Here is a 12,460-nt window from a genome sequence, read left to right as displayed (position 1 = left end):
GTTGCTAGGGGCAACTGAGCCAGTTTCACTTTACACCATGTTTGATAAATCTTCCCCTATGTGTTTTTTCCTATGAAATATGACTCCGTTATGTTAATGTCAGAGAACATAGAAAAACACATATTTGGTATCAATGTCATCATACAGAGGGTATGATCAGGGGTAGGGAACCTTGGCTCTCCAACTGTTGCAAAACTACTCCCATTTGGCTGGACAGTCAAAGCTAAAAAAAAAAGGCTTTGGCTGTCCAGGCATGATGGAAGTTGTAGTTTTGTAACAGTTGAAGAGCAAAGGTTCCCTACTAGAGATGAGCGAACCTAGAGCATGCTCGAGTCCATCCGAACCCGAACTTTCGGCATTTGATTAGCAGTGGCTGCTAAAGTTGGATAAAGCCCTAAGACTATGTGGAAATCATGGATATAGTCATTGGCTGGATCCATGTTTTCCAGACAACCTTAGAGCTTTATCAATGTTCAGCAGCCCCCGCAAATGCCGATCGTTCGGGTTCGGATGGACTAAAACCCGAACCCGGTTCGCTCATCTCTATTCCCTACCCCTGATTTATACTATACAGTAAACAGCACAAAATTTTTGTATGCAAAAAAAAAATAAAAAATGCAGATTTCCTCCAACAAAAAGTATATAAAAGTTGATCAAAAAGCTAAACATAGCCTTAAATGTTTCAAATTAACAATACAGCTCCTTCTGAAAAAAAAAAAAAAAAAAAAAAACAACATCACCTGACTGAGGTGACACAATAACAAAAATTCCTGCCCTCAAAATAGGCTCAGTCCTGAAGGGGTTAATGGTGTGGCCTTATATGGGTGTTAAGGCTACAGTGTTAACATTTTTTTGTTTTGGAATAATCTCATTCTGTATAAATTATAAATTTACCTTTTAATCCTTTTTTTTAAAGGGAGGTAAACAATCATAATGATCAAACCATGGCATTCACTGAGCTGGGGAGGAGATGGGTTTTCATGACATCTATATGTATGTATTGAAATAGGATTTTTTTTTTCATTATTGTAGCACATATAACTATAAGCATTATCTAAAAATAACACAAAATTATTTTGACACTGAAATATACAGTACCTGCTATACCAAGAATATGTCAGCCTGCTGAAGAAGGACACCTTGTATTCTGGATTCTCATTCTGTAAATATAAATGTAATATAATAATAAATGTGAACATAACATGACATAATACATCAATTACATTAATATACTAGTAAATTCAAGGTATGAAAGAATACTGCAGCACACGTGTATATACAATGTCCTCAGGCTACACTGAACTATACCATAATGGGAACCTTACCTGAAGGCGTTCTGTAATCACCCGACCTGCCTGATCACTGCATTCCTGGCAAACTGGCTTCTGGTGGTGAAATCCTGCCTAGGCCGACATATGGCTCATTGTACCTAAATCTTAGCCCTGTCCCTCAATCGAAACTCTGAATTGTATTTTGGGACAAATATTAGCTGCAAAACCTGTTTGTATCATATATCCTGTTTATATACATCATATGTATAGGGAGGATATCATTTTACAATTTAAAATTTAAAAAATTTCGACTTAATAAGGGGAATGACAGAACAAGAATGCTAGAATAGTAGATTACTGGAGTTTCCAATGGAGCATCACAATTTTACTAATGTGAATAAACATGATCATATTAGAGAACCTAAGAAGGTGACAGGACATGGCCCAGGGTGGCAGGCACAGTACGTCCTTATTTCTCTGGCATCAGAAGATACGGGGACCAGTCTGCTAGAATGTCTACTCTTTAGTTTATATACAGTAAAGGTTAAGGTGTCCTATAGAAAATTTCAGCCGCCTAGAGAGGAGACAAAGTTGCATGCTGCCGCTGAAGGCGCAGATATCCCAGCTCCTGTGTGATGTTTTACTGACTCTCCATACTCTTGGTCTATGGGAGTTATAGATCTATGGCAGGGATGGGGAACCTTCGGCCCTCCAGCTGTTGCAAAACTACAATTCCCATCATGCCTTGGCAGCCGAACCTTTAGCTTTGTCTGCCCAGGCATGATGGGAGTTGTAGTTTTGCAACAGCCAAAGAGCCACAACTTGGTATAACCTTGTATAACACAATGGGTAGATTTATTTGGCTCTCCAGTTGTGGAGAGCCAAAAAACTACAACTCCCATCATCAGCTGAAGCTTTGGCTGTCCAGGCATGATGGGAGTTGTAGTTTTACAACAGCTGGAGGGCCAAAGGTTCCCTACCCCTGACCTACAGCATTCCCTAACAGGGCATGCTGGGAGTTGTAGTTTTGTGCCAGCTTTCCGATCACTGTGCCCTGTAATATGCATGAACTATACAAACATCACTCAAACACAGCACAATGATCCGCAGCAGCAGTAATGACACATTGTACCGTACCTTGCCAGTGTCAGACAGCCTGTCATAGCCGGCACTGCTGCCCGTCAGTGTCTTCAGCATTGTCAGCCTGATGCTAGGAGTCCCTGCTGGATCCCATCAATGTCATCTATCACTTCCCTGTAGAACACAGCGGCAGCACATGATCCACAGCGCAGTCTCTGCCTATACACTGCGCCCCTAGCGGTCACTGGACGCCTCTTCCGGCTTTTCCCCCCCATTGATGTATCAAGTCGCTTTGTATACAATAACAGAACGGCAGCCAATCAGAAGGTTAGATCATGACAGGCAGCCAATAGCGTGCGAGGAATGCAAATCACACGCATGAACGCTCTGACCCCGGCATCTAGCGTGAGGATGGGAAAGGAGCCAATCAGGAACTGAGTTGCCTAGCTCGGACCAATCAGAAGGTGCGGTAGGCTGGGAGCGTTCCTTTACCTGTCATTCATAGTTGTGAGTGAGTTACAGAGAGGAGAGCGATCACGTGGATACATCTGGGCACCGACTCTCTCTGTACCCACCAGTACAGCTGGAGACAAGGCATGAGAGGGGTATCACGTGGTCAGCTCGTCTCTGCATTGAAATCATGTGACCTCTACTTGTATAATAGAAGTCTATGGGGGAGATTTATCAAACATGGTGTAAAGTGAAACTGGCTCAGTTGCCCCTAACAACCAATCAGATTCCACCTCATAAACTCTTTGGAAAATAAAAGGTGGCAACTGAGCCAGTTTCACTTTACACCATGTTTGATAAATCTCCCCCTATATGCAGTAACATAGCGCAGTGTTCACACCAGCATCACAGTTTTATTTACTAATGGGAAATGTATACTTATTAGGTATGGTCCGAACTCTCCGAGGTTCAGGTTTGTATGAACCCGAACGCTCGGCATCAGATTCCCGCTGTCTGCCCGCTCTGTGCAGTGGGTGGATACAGCAGGAGGACCGCCTGGAAAACTGGGATACAGCCTATGGCTATGGCTGTATCCGTTTCCCAGGCGGTCCTCCCGCTGGATCCGCCCGCTCCACGGAGCGGGCAGACAGCAGGAATCGTTACCGAGAGTTCGGGTTCTTACGAACCCGAACCAAACTCGGTTCGGACCATCCCTAATACTTATCTCCAAAGTACTGGCACCCATGAACCCCACTGTCTTATAATTGGGTCCATACAATGAGACCAGACTGTGCGCCATTTCCATAGGAACCGCTGAATACGTCATATGGGAAATGTCATCTTTCAACATCTGTCTCATGGAAGTTTCTATGTTAAAAAAAAATACATATAGTCGGTGCACATCAATATTCTGATACATTGGAATTCTCTCAAATATATGTTCATGTACAGGCCCCATTGACTTTAATAGCCCAAATATAGTCAGCTAGTGGCTATCTCATGTCATTTCTGACTGTGTGTTTGGACCCATAAGCAGGATTTTCTCAGGTTCCCAGGCAGATTATCACTCCGTGTAATAACGACAACCATCATCAGATGATAAAAATCATTGGCCGACGACCACACATGGCTTGGTGTAAAGCTTAGTGTACACGGAGCAAAGGTAGCGGAATCCCGCCAGCCTTCCTGTCATAACAACAGTCTATGGGAGGCTTGTGCGCCTCCTCTCTCCGCGCTGAAGAATGAACATGTTCCTCCCATAGACTGTCATTATGACAGGGAGGCTGGCGGCAGAAAATTCTGCCACTTTTGTTCCGTGTGCACGGAGCCTTATAGTGATGTGCGGCTAATGGATGAGGACTGTGTTTAAAAGATATAAACTTTATGCCTACTGCCCAAGCTCCCCGGTGTTCTTGCTTCTGCCAACTTGGAGACACTGCAGCCTCCACACCGATTTATCGTTTGAATTTGCACGATAACGATCGAATTCGAACGATAATCGTACGTGTAAACGCAGCGAACAATCAAACGATGAGCGAGAAATCGTTCATTTTGATCTTTCAACATGTTCTCAAATCATCGTTGATCGTTCGCAAAAAACTCGCAGATCGTTCAGTGTTAACAGTCTTTCAACGATTTCACTTATGAGTGAGATAGGCTTAAGCGATCGCAAAACGATTTTTCCGTACAATGTATCGTTCCGTCTAAACGCTGATCGTTATAAAAAAAAAAAAAAGATTGTTCATTCAAAATTGTTAATCGTGCGATCGGGCAAATTATCGCTCCGTGTAAAAGTACCATTAGCCAGTGATTGGCTGAGCGGCCTGTCACTTCAGAGACCGGATCCAGCATCAGCAGCAGGGAGCAAGCAGAAGCAAGAACAACAGGGAGCGTTGAGAGATAACATATATACTTTTATTTACTATATACAGCAAAGGCTGCAAGGGCATTGCTATCTATCTGTTGTCAGACTGGGGTACCTGGGGCCCACCGGAGGAAATTATCCTGGGGGCCCACCAATAAAGAACCAGTGAGAAATTACATGTCAGTCAGTGGTACTGCAGGTTCTGAGCTGGGGGCCCACCGGAGGATTCTCCGGTCCTCCGGTAGGCCAGTCCGACACTGTACCTATCTACACATGCACAGCCCTTGCTGCATCATTATCAAGCCATGTAATATGGCCCTTAGATTAATAGTCGAATCTTTTGTTAGGCAGTCACCGGTGGCTAAAGAAGTTGGATGGAGTCCTAAGGCTGCCTGGAAAACATGGATACAGCCTATGGCCTTGCCCGGTCTGAGAGTTTTGGTTTGTTGTGGTACCATGTTCTTTCCATTTGATGATAATAGACTTGATGGGGCTCCAGGAAATCATCAGAGAATTGGATATTTTTTTTTATAACCCAACTCCTTGTTCTCAACAACTTTTCCCTGACTTGTTTGGAGATCTCCTTGGTCTTCATGGTCTTTTTTGGTTAGTAGCGCCTCTTGCTTAATGGTGATGCAGCCTCTGGGGCCTTTCAGAAAAGGTGTGCGTATACTGACAGACCATGTGACACAACTGCACACAGGGAGACTTCATTTCACTAAGCATGTGACTTCTGGAAGACATTGGTTGCACCAGAACTTTTTAGAGGCTTCATAGCAAAAAGTGTTAATACTAGAGATGAGCGCCCCTCAACCATGTTTGGGTTGGTCCGAACCCAAACTCACGCATTTGATTACCAGTGGCTTTAGCTTTAGTGAATCCTGAAAAACATGGGTACAGCCATGGACTTTGAACACAGCCTTAGCTGTCCCAGAGCAGCCATGGCTTTGGTACTGCACTATTAAGGACCGGGATTGGCAACTGGTAGACCATGAACTTAAGAGTCACTGTCGTGAAATTTTTATTTGCAGAAATCAATAGTCCAGGCAATTTTAAGAAACTTTGTATTTTGGTTTATTAGGCAAATGTGCCATTATCTGAATTTACAAAGCCTTTTCCAGGCCCCCCCTCCTCTCCTTTCTGTTATCCACTGCTCAGAATCAGGAAATCTCAATCAGACTCGTCCTGTCTGTTCTATGAAGAGGGGAGGGGGAAAAGAGACTGAGGAGAAATGTGGGCAGCAGAAAACAGAGAACAAAGTATTACTCAGTGGGGGAGCTATTCAGAGTGCTATACAGAGGTCAGATAGGTCAGTAGCCACATCAGAGGAAAGAGGACAGAGGGTAATGTAGCTTTTAATTAACTCTTTGTTGTCCTGTTTTGGTGTCTCTTTTCCCTCTCTCCCTGGGAGAACAATGAAGACAGGGGGAGAGCTTCAAACTGCTTTTTCATAATAAAAATTCATTTTTCGGCTAATAAACCCAATTACCAAGTTTCTTAAAATCACCTGGACTATTGATTTCTGCAAAAAAATTTCACGACAGTGACTCTTTAAAGGACAACTCCGGCGGGACCCCCCCCCCCAAAAAAAAAAACACAGACACACACAGACACCATACTCACCATCCCTCCGGTGACGATCGCCACTCCATTTGCCCACCGTCCGCCTCACCGTCACCTGCCTCCGCCGTCCAGCGATGTCTCTTGCTTCCGGGTCCATGAGAGAGAAAAGGCTGCCAGTGCGCTTGCGCACCGGCAGCCTTTTCATTGGCTGGAGCGCATCACATGGCTTCCAGCAAGCTCAGCCAATCAGGGCTGAGCAAGCTGGAAGCCATGTGATGCGCTCCAGCCAATGAAAAGGCTGCTGGTGCGCATGTGCACCAGCAGCCTTTTCTCTCCCATTCACTCTCAATGAAGACGCCGAGGAGGAAGAAGACCCGGACCACCCCCAGCTCTGACATCACCCGACACCAGAGAAGAGGACTGTGACGACCGTAATAGGTAATGTATATATTCTTTAACTTCCGGGGTGGGGGGTCGGGGGTCGGAAAGTGGGGGAAGGGGGCCAGACCAGGTATTTAACCACATTACAAAGTTATATAACTTTGTAATGTGTGTTAAATAAGCCAAAAAATTTTTTCGCCGGAGTTGTCCTTTAAACTCTTCACGTAGAGCAATGACATATTGCCAGAATATGCCAAGCCTTTTTGATCAGAGAACCACATTTTGTCACAAATAATGAAAATGAACGAGGCGGGGCTTGAGCATGGCTGTGTGAGGACGCGTTTGCTCTGAGCTCCGGGCACGCTCTGCACTATCGGGATTTTTTCCCACACTACCGCAACTCCGTTATGCCCACCGGGTCACGGAAGACCCCCTGCACGCCACAGGTGACACCACAAACCTTTCTGGCCCGCTTCGCCCGTCCGGTCCGGCAGACCCCGCCGACGTCCCAGCAACGCACCAAGATGGCCGCGGCGCCTGTGACAAGGAGCACCGCACAGAAAGCGACTCCCGCCTTCCCTGAACTGAGTCAGACGACCCCGGAGATCCTCCGGACACCGCTAGAGCTGGATGCAGTCTCCCCGTCCATGACTGATCAGGATCCGCGCTCCCTGCTGACCCCGGCCATGCTGCTGACTGAGGTGAGGTCTCTCCTTCATGCCCTCCCGACACGTGAGGACCTCACGGCTCAGCTAGCCCGCATGGAAGAACGCCATGCTGGCGACATGGCAGACCTTAAGTCCGGCATCACGGCAGTCGCAGCAGCTGTAACCGGACTGGAGACACGGCAGGCGGCACTAGACCAGGCCGTCACCACTCTGACCCCCCGAGTAGACACACAGGAGGCCATTTTACGGGATCTGATCTTCCATGTGGACGACCTAGAGAACCGGGGCCGACGTAACAACGTCAAGATTCGCGGTCTCCCGGAGGAGATTGGCCCGGATCGTCTCACGGGTACAGTGCGGTACATTTTTAATAAGTATTTGGGGGACCCCGGGGATACCCATATTGAGATGGACCGGACACACAGAGTGGCAGGCCCGCGCCCACAGGAGAAAAACCGCCCCAGAGATGTGCTGTGTCGCGTCCATTATTACCAGCAGAAAGAGGCGCTGCTCCAGAGAGCATGGGAACTGGGCCCTATGGACTTCGAAGGAGCCGAGATCACCCTTCTGCCTGACCTATCTAGGCGCACCCTAGCCATGCGCAGGATGCTGCGGCCTCTCCTGGACGCTATCCGTGATTCTGGGGCATCCTACAGGTGGGGATATCCCTTCCATCTGATTATACGGCAGGCGAACACCACCTATATACTCCGCACACCCGCAGATCTCCCGGGCGCACTTCAGCTGCTGGGCCTTGCCTCGCTGCACCTGCCAGACTGGACACTCCCGGCCCTTCCGCCCTCGGCCTTTGGCCCTCCACCAGGTAGTCGCTCCCCACGGGCGGAGACACGCAGGTCGCGATCACCGATGAGGAGGGGACCCCGTTCCCCACGCCAACGCGACCCTCACTCTCCCGCGCACCCCCCGGTTGGAATCTGCTGAAGAGGGGCCCCGCTATGCTTCGTGCCTCTGACACAGCTGGCCACGAGACTGACTGCCCCACGCTATTCCATGGACTCGCCAGCTAACAGGGGGTTAGCAGGTTGCTTACCCAGTGTTGGTGCATGACCACCTCAAGAAGTCGATAAGGGAGAGATGCCTTTTCTACCCTGTTACTAGCCCCAAAGGGGGCCCTGTTGGATTGCTGTTGCTATTACTGAGCCTCCCTCCCCCCCCCCCCCCCGTTGGCACGTTTGGTCACCCTCCGACGACGGCTTCTCCAGTTTCTCCTCTACTAACCTGGGGACTAGACGTGGGACTGCTCTCCACATGGCCTTTACAGTTGTTGGTGACGGCATGCCACAGTTTCAGTTGCCAGTGCCTCTTCTCCCCCCCCTTCTCCCCCCCCCCTCCCCCCCCCTCTTTCCCCTCACTCCCCCCCTCCCTCCCCCCCTCCCCCCCCCCCCCCCTCCTCCCCCTCCTTCCCTCTACATTCGCCCTGTGCCTTACCTCTCCGCCTCTCAGTTGGGGACTCATGCCCGACCCTCCCCTGCCCCCCCCGCCCTGCCTCACAGTCCGGTCCCCCCGCATCTGACGCGGCTCGGCATCTGCTGTCACCCCATCTCTGCATCGAGCGATGGCCACGCTGGGGATACCAAAGACTCTTGTATCATAGGGACAACGGCAACATGGTGATATCCGGTGCTATGACTCTCACCCCCCTTTACGTATAGGGTATCCATGTATCCCACCATCGGATGATTATTTGTATGCTGCTGTATCCTTCCCACCCCCCGCCCCCCCCCTCCCCCCCTCCTCCCCCAATCCCCCCTCTCCCCGCCTCCCCCTGCCCTCTCCTTAAGCTGTTCTCCCCCAACCTCCCCCCTCCACGACCCGCCCCTCCCTGGCTCCTACTCCCCCCCTTCCTATCCCTGGTACTTTGTTCCCTGGTTAACTGTTGATTTTTTGCAGGACTCGCCGAGGATATGACGACTTTCCTCCTCCCTCAGTGGTTGGCTCGGTGTACAGGCATGCGCAGACCCCGAGTCGATGCCGCTCATATGAGTGTGTGCCCTCTCTGGGGTGTATCTGTACCCCCACTCTTCCTTCTCCCTTTTTCCACTCCCTGGCATTCTCCTGGGGTTTCCTGGCTCCCTCCTCTCTCTCCCCTCTGAACCCTCGACTTCACCATACCGGCTGGTTACAGTCTGGATCCCTTAGTTACCTCATTTTCGGGAGCGTTCTGCCCGAGCTCCCCCACCTGGCCTGCTCCTCCTCGTTCCTCGCCAGTTCTCTCCACTGGTTTCTGACTGGTGACCGCATCGGCCCCTGCCAGATCTAGTGTTTGGGTCTTTGATACCCGTAGTTGTTTTCTCTTTCCCCTCTTGTGTGGGCCCCTGCCCTTCTGCCTCGGTTCCCCCTCCCTCCCCGTTCCCTACTTCTCTCCCTTCTCTCTCCCACCTCCCTTCCCTTCTCTCTCTTTTCTTTTTATTTTTCTCCCTCCTCGGCTGCCCCTCACTGAGCCATGTCCTCGGTTCTGTGTGTTTCTCTCAATGCACAGGGCCTGAATATTCCGGAGAAGCGCTCATCGCTGCTGCGCCTTCTGTGGGCCAAACGAGCCTCGGTGGCGTGCATCCAAGAAACGCACTTTCGTGCGGACCAAATACAGAAATTGACGGACCGCAATTTCCCTGATGTCTTCCATAGTTGCTCACCCGATTCCAAAACGAAAGGGGTTTCCATCTTATTCTCTCGCACTGCCCCATGGGAATACATTGATCAGGTGTCGGATCCGGAGGGGAGATTTCTCTTCGTGAAAGGTAAAATGGCAGGTACGTTATGCACTTTTGGCACAGCCTATCTCCCTAACTCAGGCCAGCCAGCCTTCTTAGAACGCTGTCTTGCCGGAGTTGAGGATTTTCTGGAGGGTATGGTTGTTCTCGGTGGCGACTTCAACATGGCAATAGACCCGACTCTAGACTCCTCCTCAGGCCGCTCCTCACTTTCTTTCTCGTCCCTTCGCCACACTAAACTAACTCTACATTCCTACCAACTGATGGACGTGTGGAGGCTTCATCACCCCCGGGATAGGGACTACACCTTCTTCTCCAACCCCCACAACCTCTACTCGCGCATTGACTATTTCTTTCTCTCTCACTCTTACCTTGATTACGTGACAGCTACCACTATTGATCCCATTTCCTTTTCCGATCACGCTTTGATCTCCATCTCCCTGGCCTTCAACCCACCGCAACCCCGAACGTGGCGTTGGCGACTTAACGATACTCTACTCAGAGATCCCGGGATCCTCGCTAACATCCGCACAGACTTGACCAATTATTTTGCCACCAACACCACTGCAGACTCCTCTCCCCTGATGGTATGGGAGGCCCATAAGTGCTTCATCCGGGGCACATTTATTAAGTTAGCTACCCGCCTTAAGAAGGACCGTTCTGCCAAGATAAAGGCCCTGTTGTCCAAAATCGGGGAACTAGATAAACAACACAAGAGGTCACTTGCCGCAGATACTGGGATGGAACTCGCCACTTTAAGGGGTAAGCTGCGGGATCTGACCTTTGCGAACGCAAAGGCTTCACTGGCGCGCTGCCGTCGTCACTATTTTGAGTTCGGCAGCAAGCCAGGCAAGACTCTAGCTCGGGCCTTGCGGTCGCAAAGAGCCCGATCTTTTATTCCCCAGGTGGCCTCGGCCTCCGGCTCTAAACTTTCTTTAACCCCCCAAATTGCTGAAGCTTTCCGCGCCTACTACGTGAATCTATACGGCCTTGCTCCCACCCAAACGCGTGCCGATCTTGAGACACTCAACTCCTCGATATCCGCATACCTCCGGGACTCTGGCCTTCCCCCCCTTCCCGAGGACAGCATCTCCTCCATTGAAACCCCCATCACAGACGCGGAATGGGAATGGGCTCTTAAGACCTCCCCTTCCGGAAAGGCTCCTGGCCCGGATGGTCTCACCCTACCCTACTATAAGTGCTTTGGCCCCCTCTTAAAAGATCATTTCCTGGCCGCATACAACTCCATTTCCACCGGTTCCATCCTGCCTGCCGACTCTCTCCGTGCCCACATTTCTGTAATTCCCAAAGAAGGCAAAGACCCCTCCCATTGCCAAAACTATCGGCCTATTTCCCTCCTAAACCTGGACCTCAAGTTCTTCTCCAAGATCCTCGCGGCTCGCCTGACCCCCCTCCTCCAACCCATTATACATCCAGACCAAGTTGGTTTCATGCCCATGAGAGAGGCCCGAGATAACACTACTAGGGCAATAAACATCATTCACTACGCCCGCTCCTCGCCCCTGCCTTCCATTCTATTATCTACTGACGCGGAGAAGGCCTTTGACCGAGTCAGCTGGCCTTTTCTCTTCTCCACCCTCCGACATATCGGCATCGGTCCGCATATGATGGAGTGGATTAGCTCTTTATACTCTCACCCTACTGCCCAGGTCTCGGTCAACGGCCTTCTCTCAACCTCCTTCCCTATTTCAAATGGCACGCGGCAGGGATGTCCTCTCTCCCCTCTCATCTTCATCCTGACACTGGAACCTTTTCTCCGACACGTTAGGAATAATACGGACATCTCTGGAATATCTGTGGGTCAGAGGGTACACAAAGTAGCGGCGTATGCGGATGATCTTCTCTTTTTCCTTACACAGCCCTCGGTGTCCCTCCCCAACCTCCTCTCAGAACTCTCGCGATACCAGGCCCTATCTCATTATAAGATCAATCTGCAGAAATCTGAGGCGCTCAACCTCACCCTTCCCGCTGCCGGGGTCTCCGTGCTGGAATCTTCTTTCCCCTTCCGCTGGGCTCGCTCATCTCTCACGTATCTAGGGATCCACCTGACGCCGTCAGTATCGGACATCTTTAAGACAAACTTTCCACCTATGCTTCGGCGCATTGAGGCAGACTTGCTGCGGTGGCACAAGGGCACCTTCACATGGTTCGGGCGTTGTTCGATCTTCAAGATGAACGTCTTGCCTCGCCTATTATACCTCTTCCAGGCCCTACCTGTGGCGGTGCCTATGTCCTACTTCCGGCAACTCTCGTCCATTCTCACCAGGTTCATATGGGCACATAAGCAGCCCAGACTGGCAAAGCTAGTCTTAAACCGGCCTAAATTAAGGGGGGGATTGGGACTTCCTAACCTCTACCACTATTACGTTGCGGCCCACCTCTCTCGAGTGGTTGACTGGCACCGCCATGCACCCACGAAAGCATGGGTGT

The 12,460-nt window shown here is 50.1% G+C and overlaps 2 protein-coding genes across 3 annotated transcripts in view; one reads left to right on the top strand and one right to left on the bottom strand.

The window, feature by feature from the left end:
• LOC138767967 (multidrug resistance-associated protein 1-like) overlaps positions 1-2,592 on the bottom strand; it is a 46,542-nt gene extending 43,950 nt beyond the window's left edge. For both annotated transcript variants that reach the window (XM_069945897.1, XM_069945898.1), the window contains exons 1-2: positions 2,409-2,592; positions 1,099-1,160 (exon numbers count right to left, since the gene is read on the bottom strand). In XM_069945897.1, coding sequence (XP_069801998.1) covers positions 1,099-1,160; positions 2,409-2,468 — 122 coding nt within the window. In that variant the 5' untranslated portion in view covers positions 2,469-2,592. The remainder of the gene's footprint in view (positions 1-1,098; positions 1,161-2,408) is intronic.
• Positions 2,593-2,714: 122 nt separating this feature from the next.
• LOC138767968 (stomatin-like) overlaps positions 2,715-12,460 on the top strand; it is a 39,300-nt gene continuing 29,554 nt past the window's right edge. Inside the window, exon 1 of the mRNA XM_069945901.1 lies at positions 2,715-2,815. The gene's annotated coding sequence lies outside the window, so the exon portion shown is untranslated. The remainder of the gene's footprint in view (positions 2,816-12,460) is intronic.

This window comes from Dendropsophus ebraccatus, chromosome 11 (assembly GCF_027789765.1).
Source record: "Dendropsophus ebraccatus isolate aDenEbr1 chromosome 11, aDenEbr1.pat, whole genome shotgun sequence".
Classification (NCBI taxonomy): Eukaryota; Metazoa; Chordata; class Amphibia; order Anura; family Hylidae; genus Dendropsophus; species Dendropsophus ebraccatus.
This window is presented reverse-complemented; position numbering and strand designations above follow the sequence as displayed.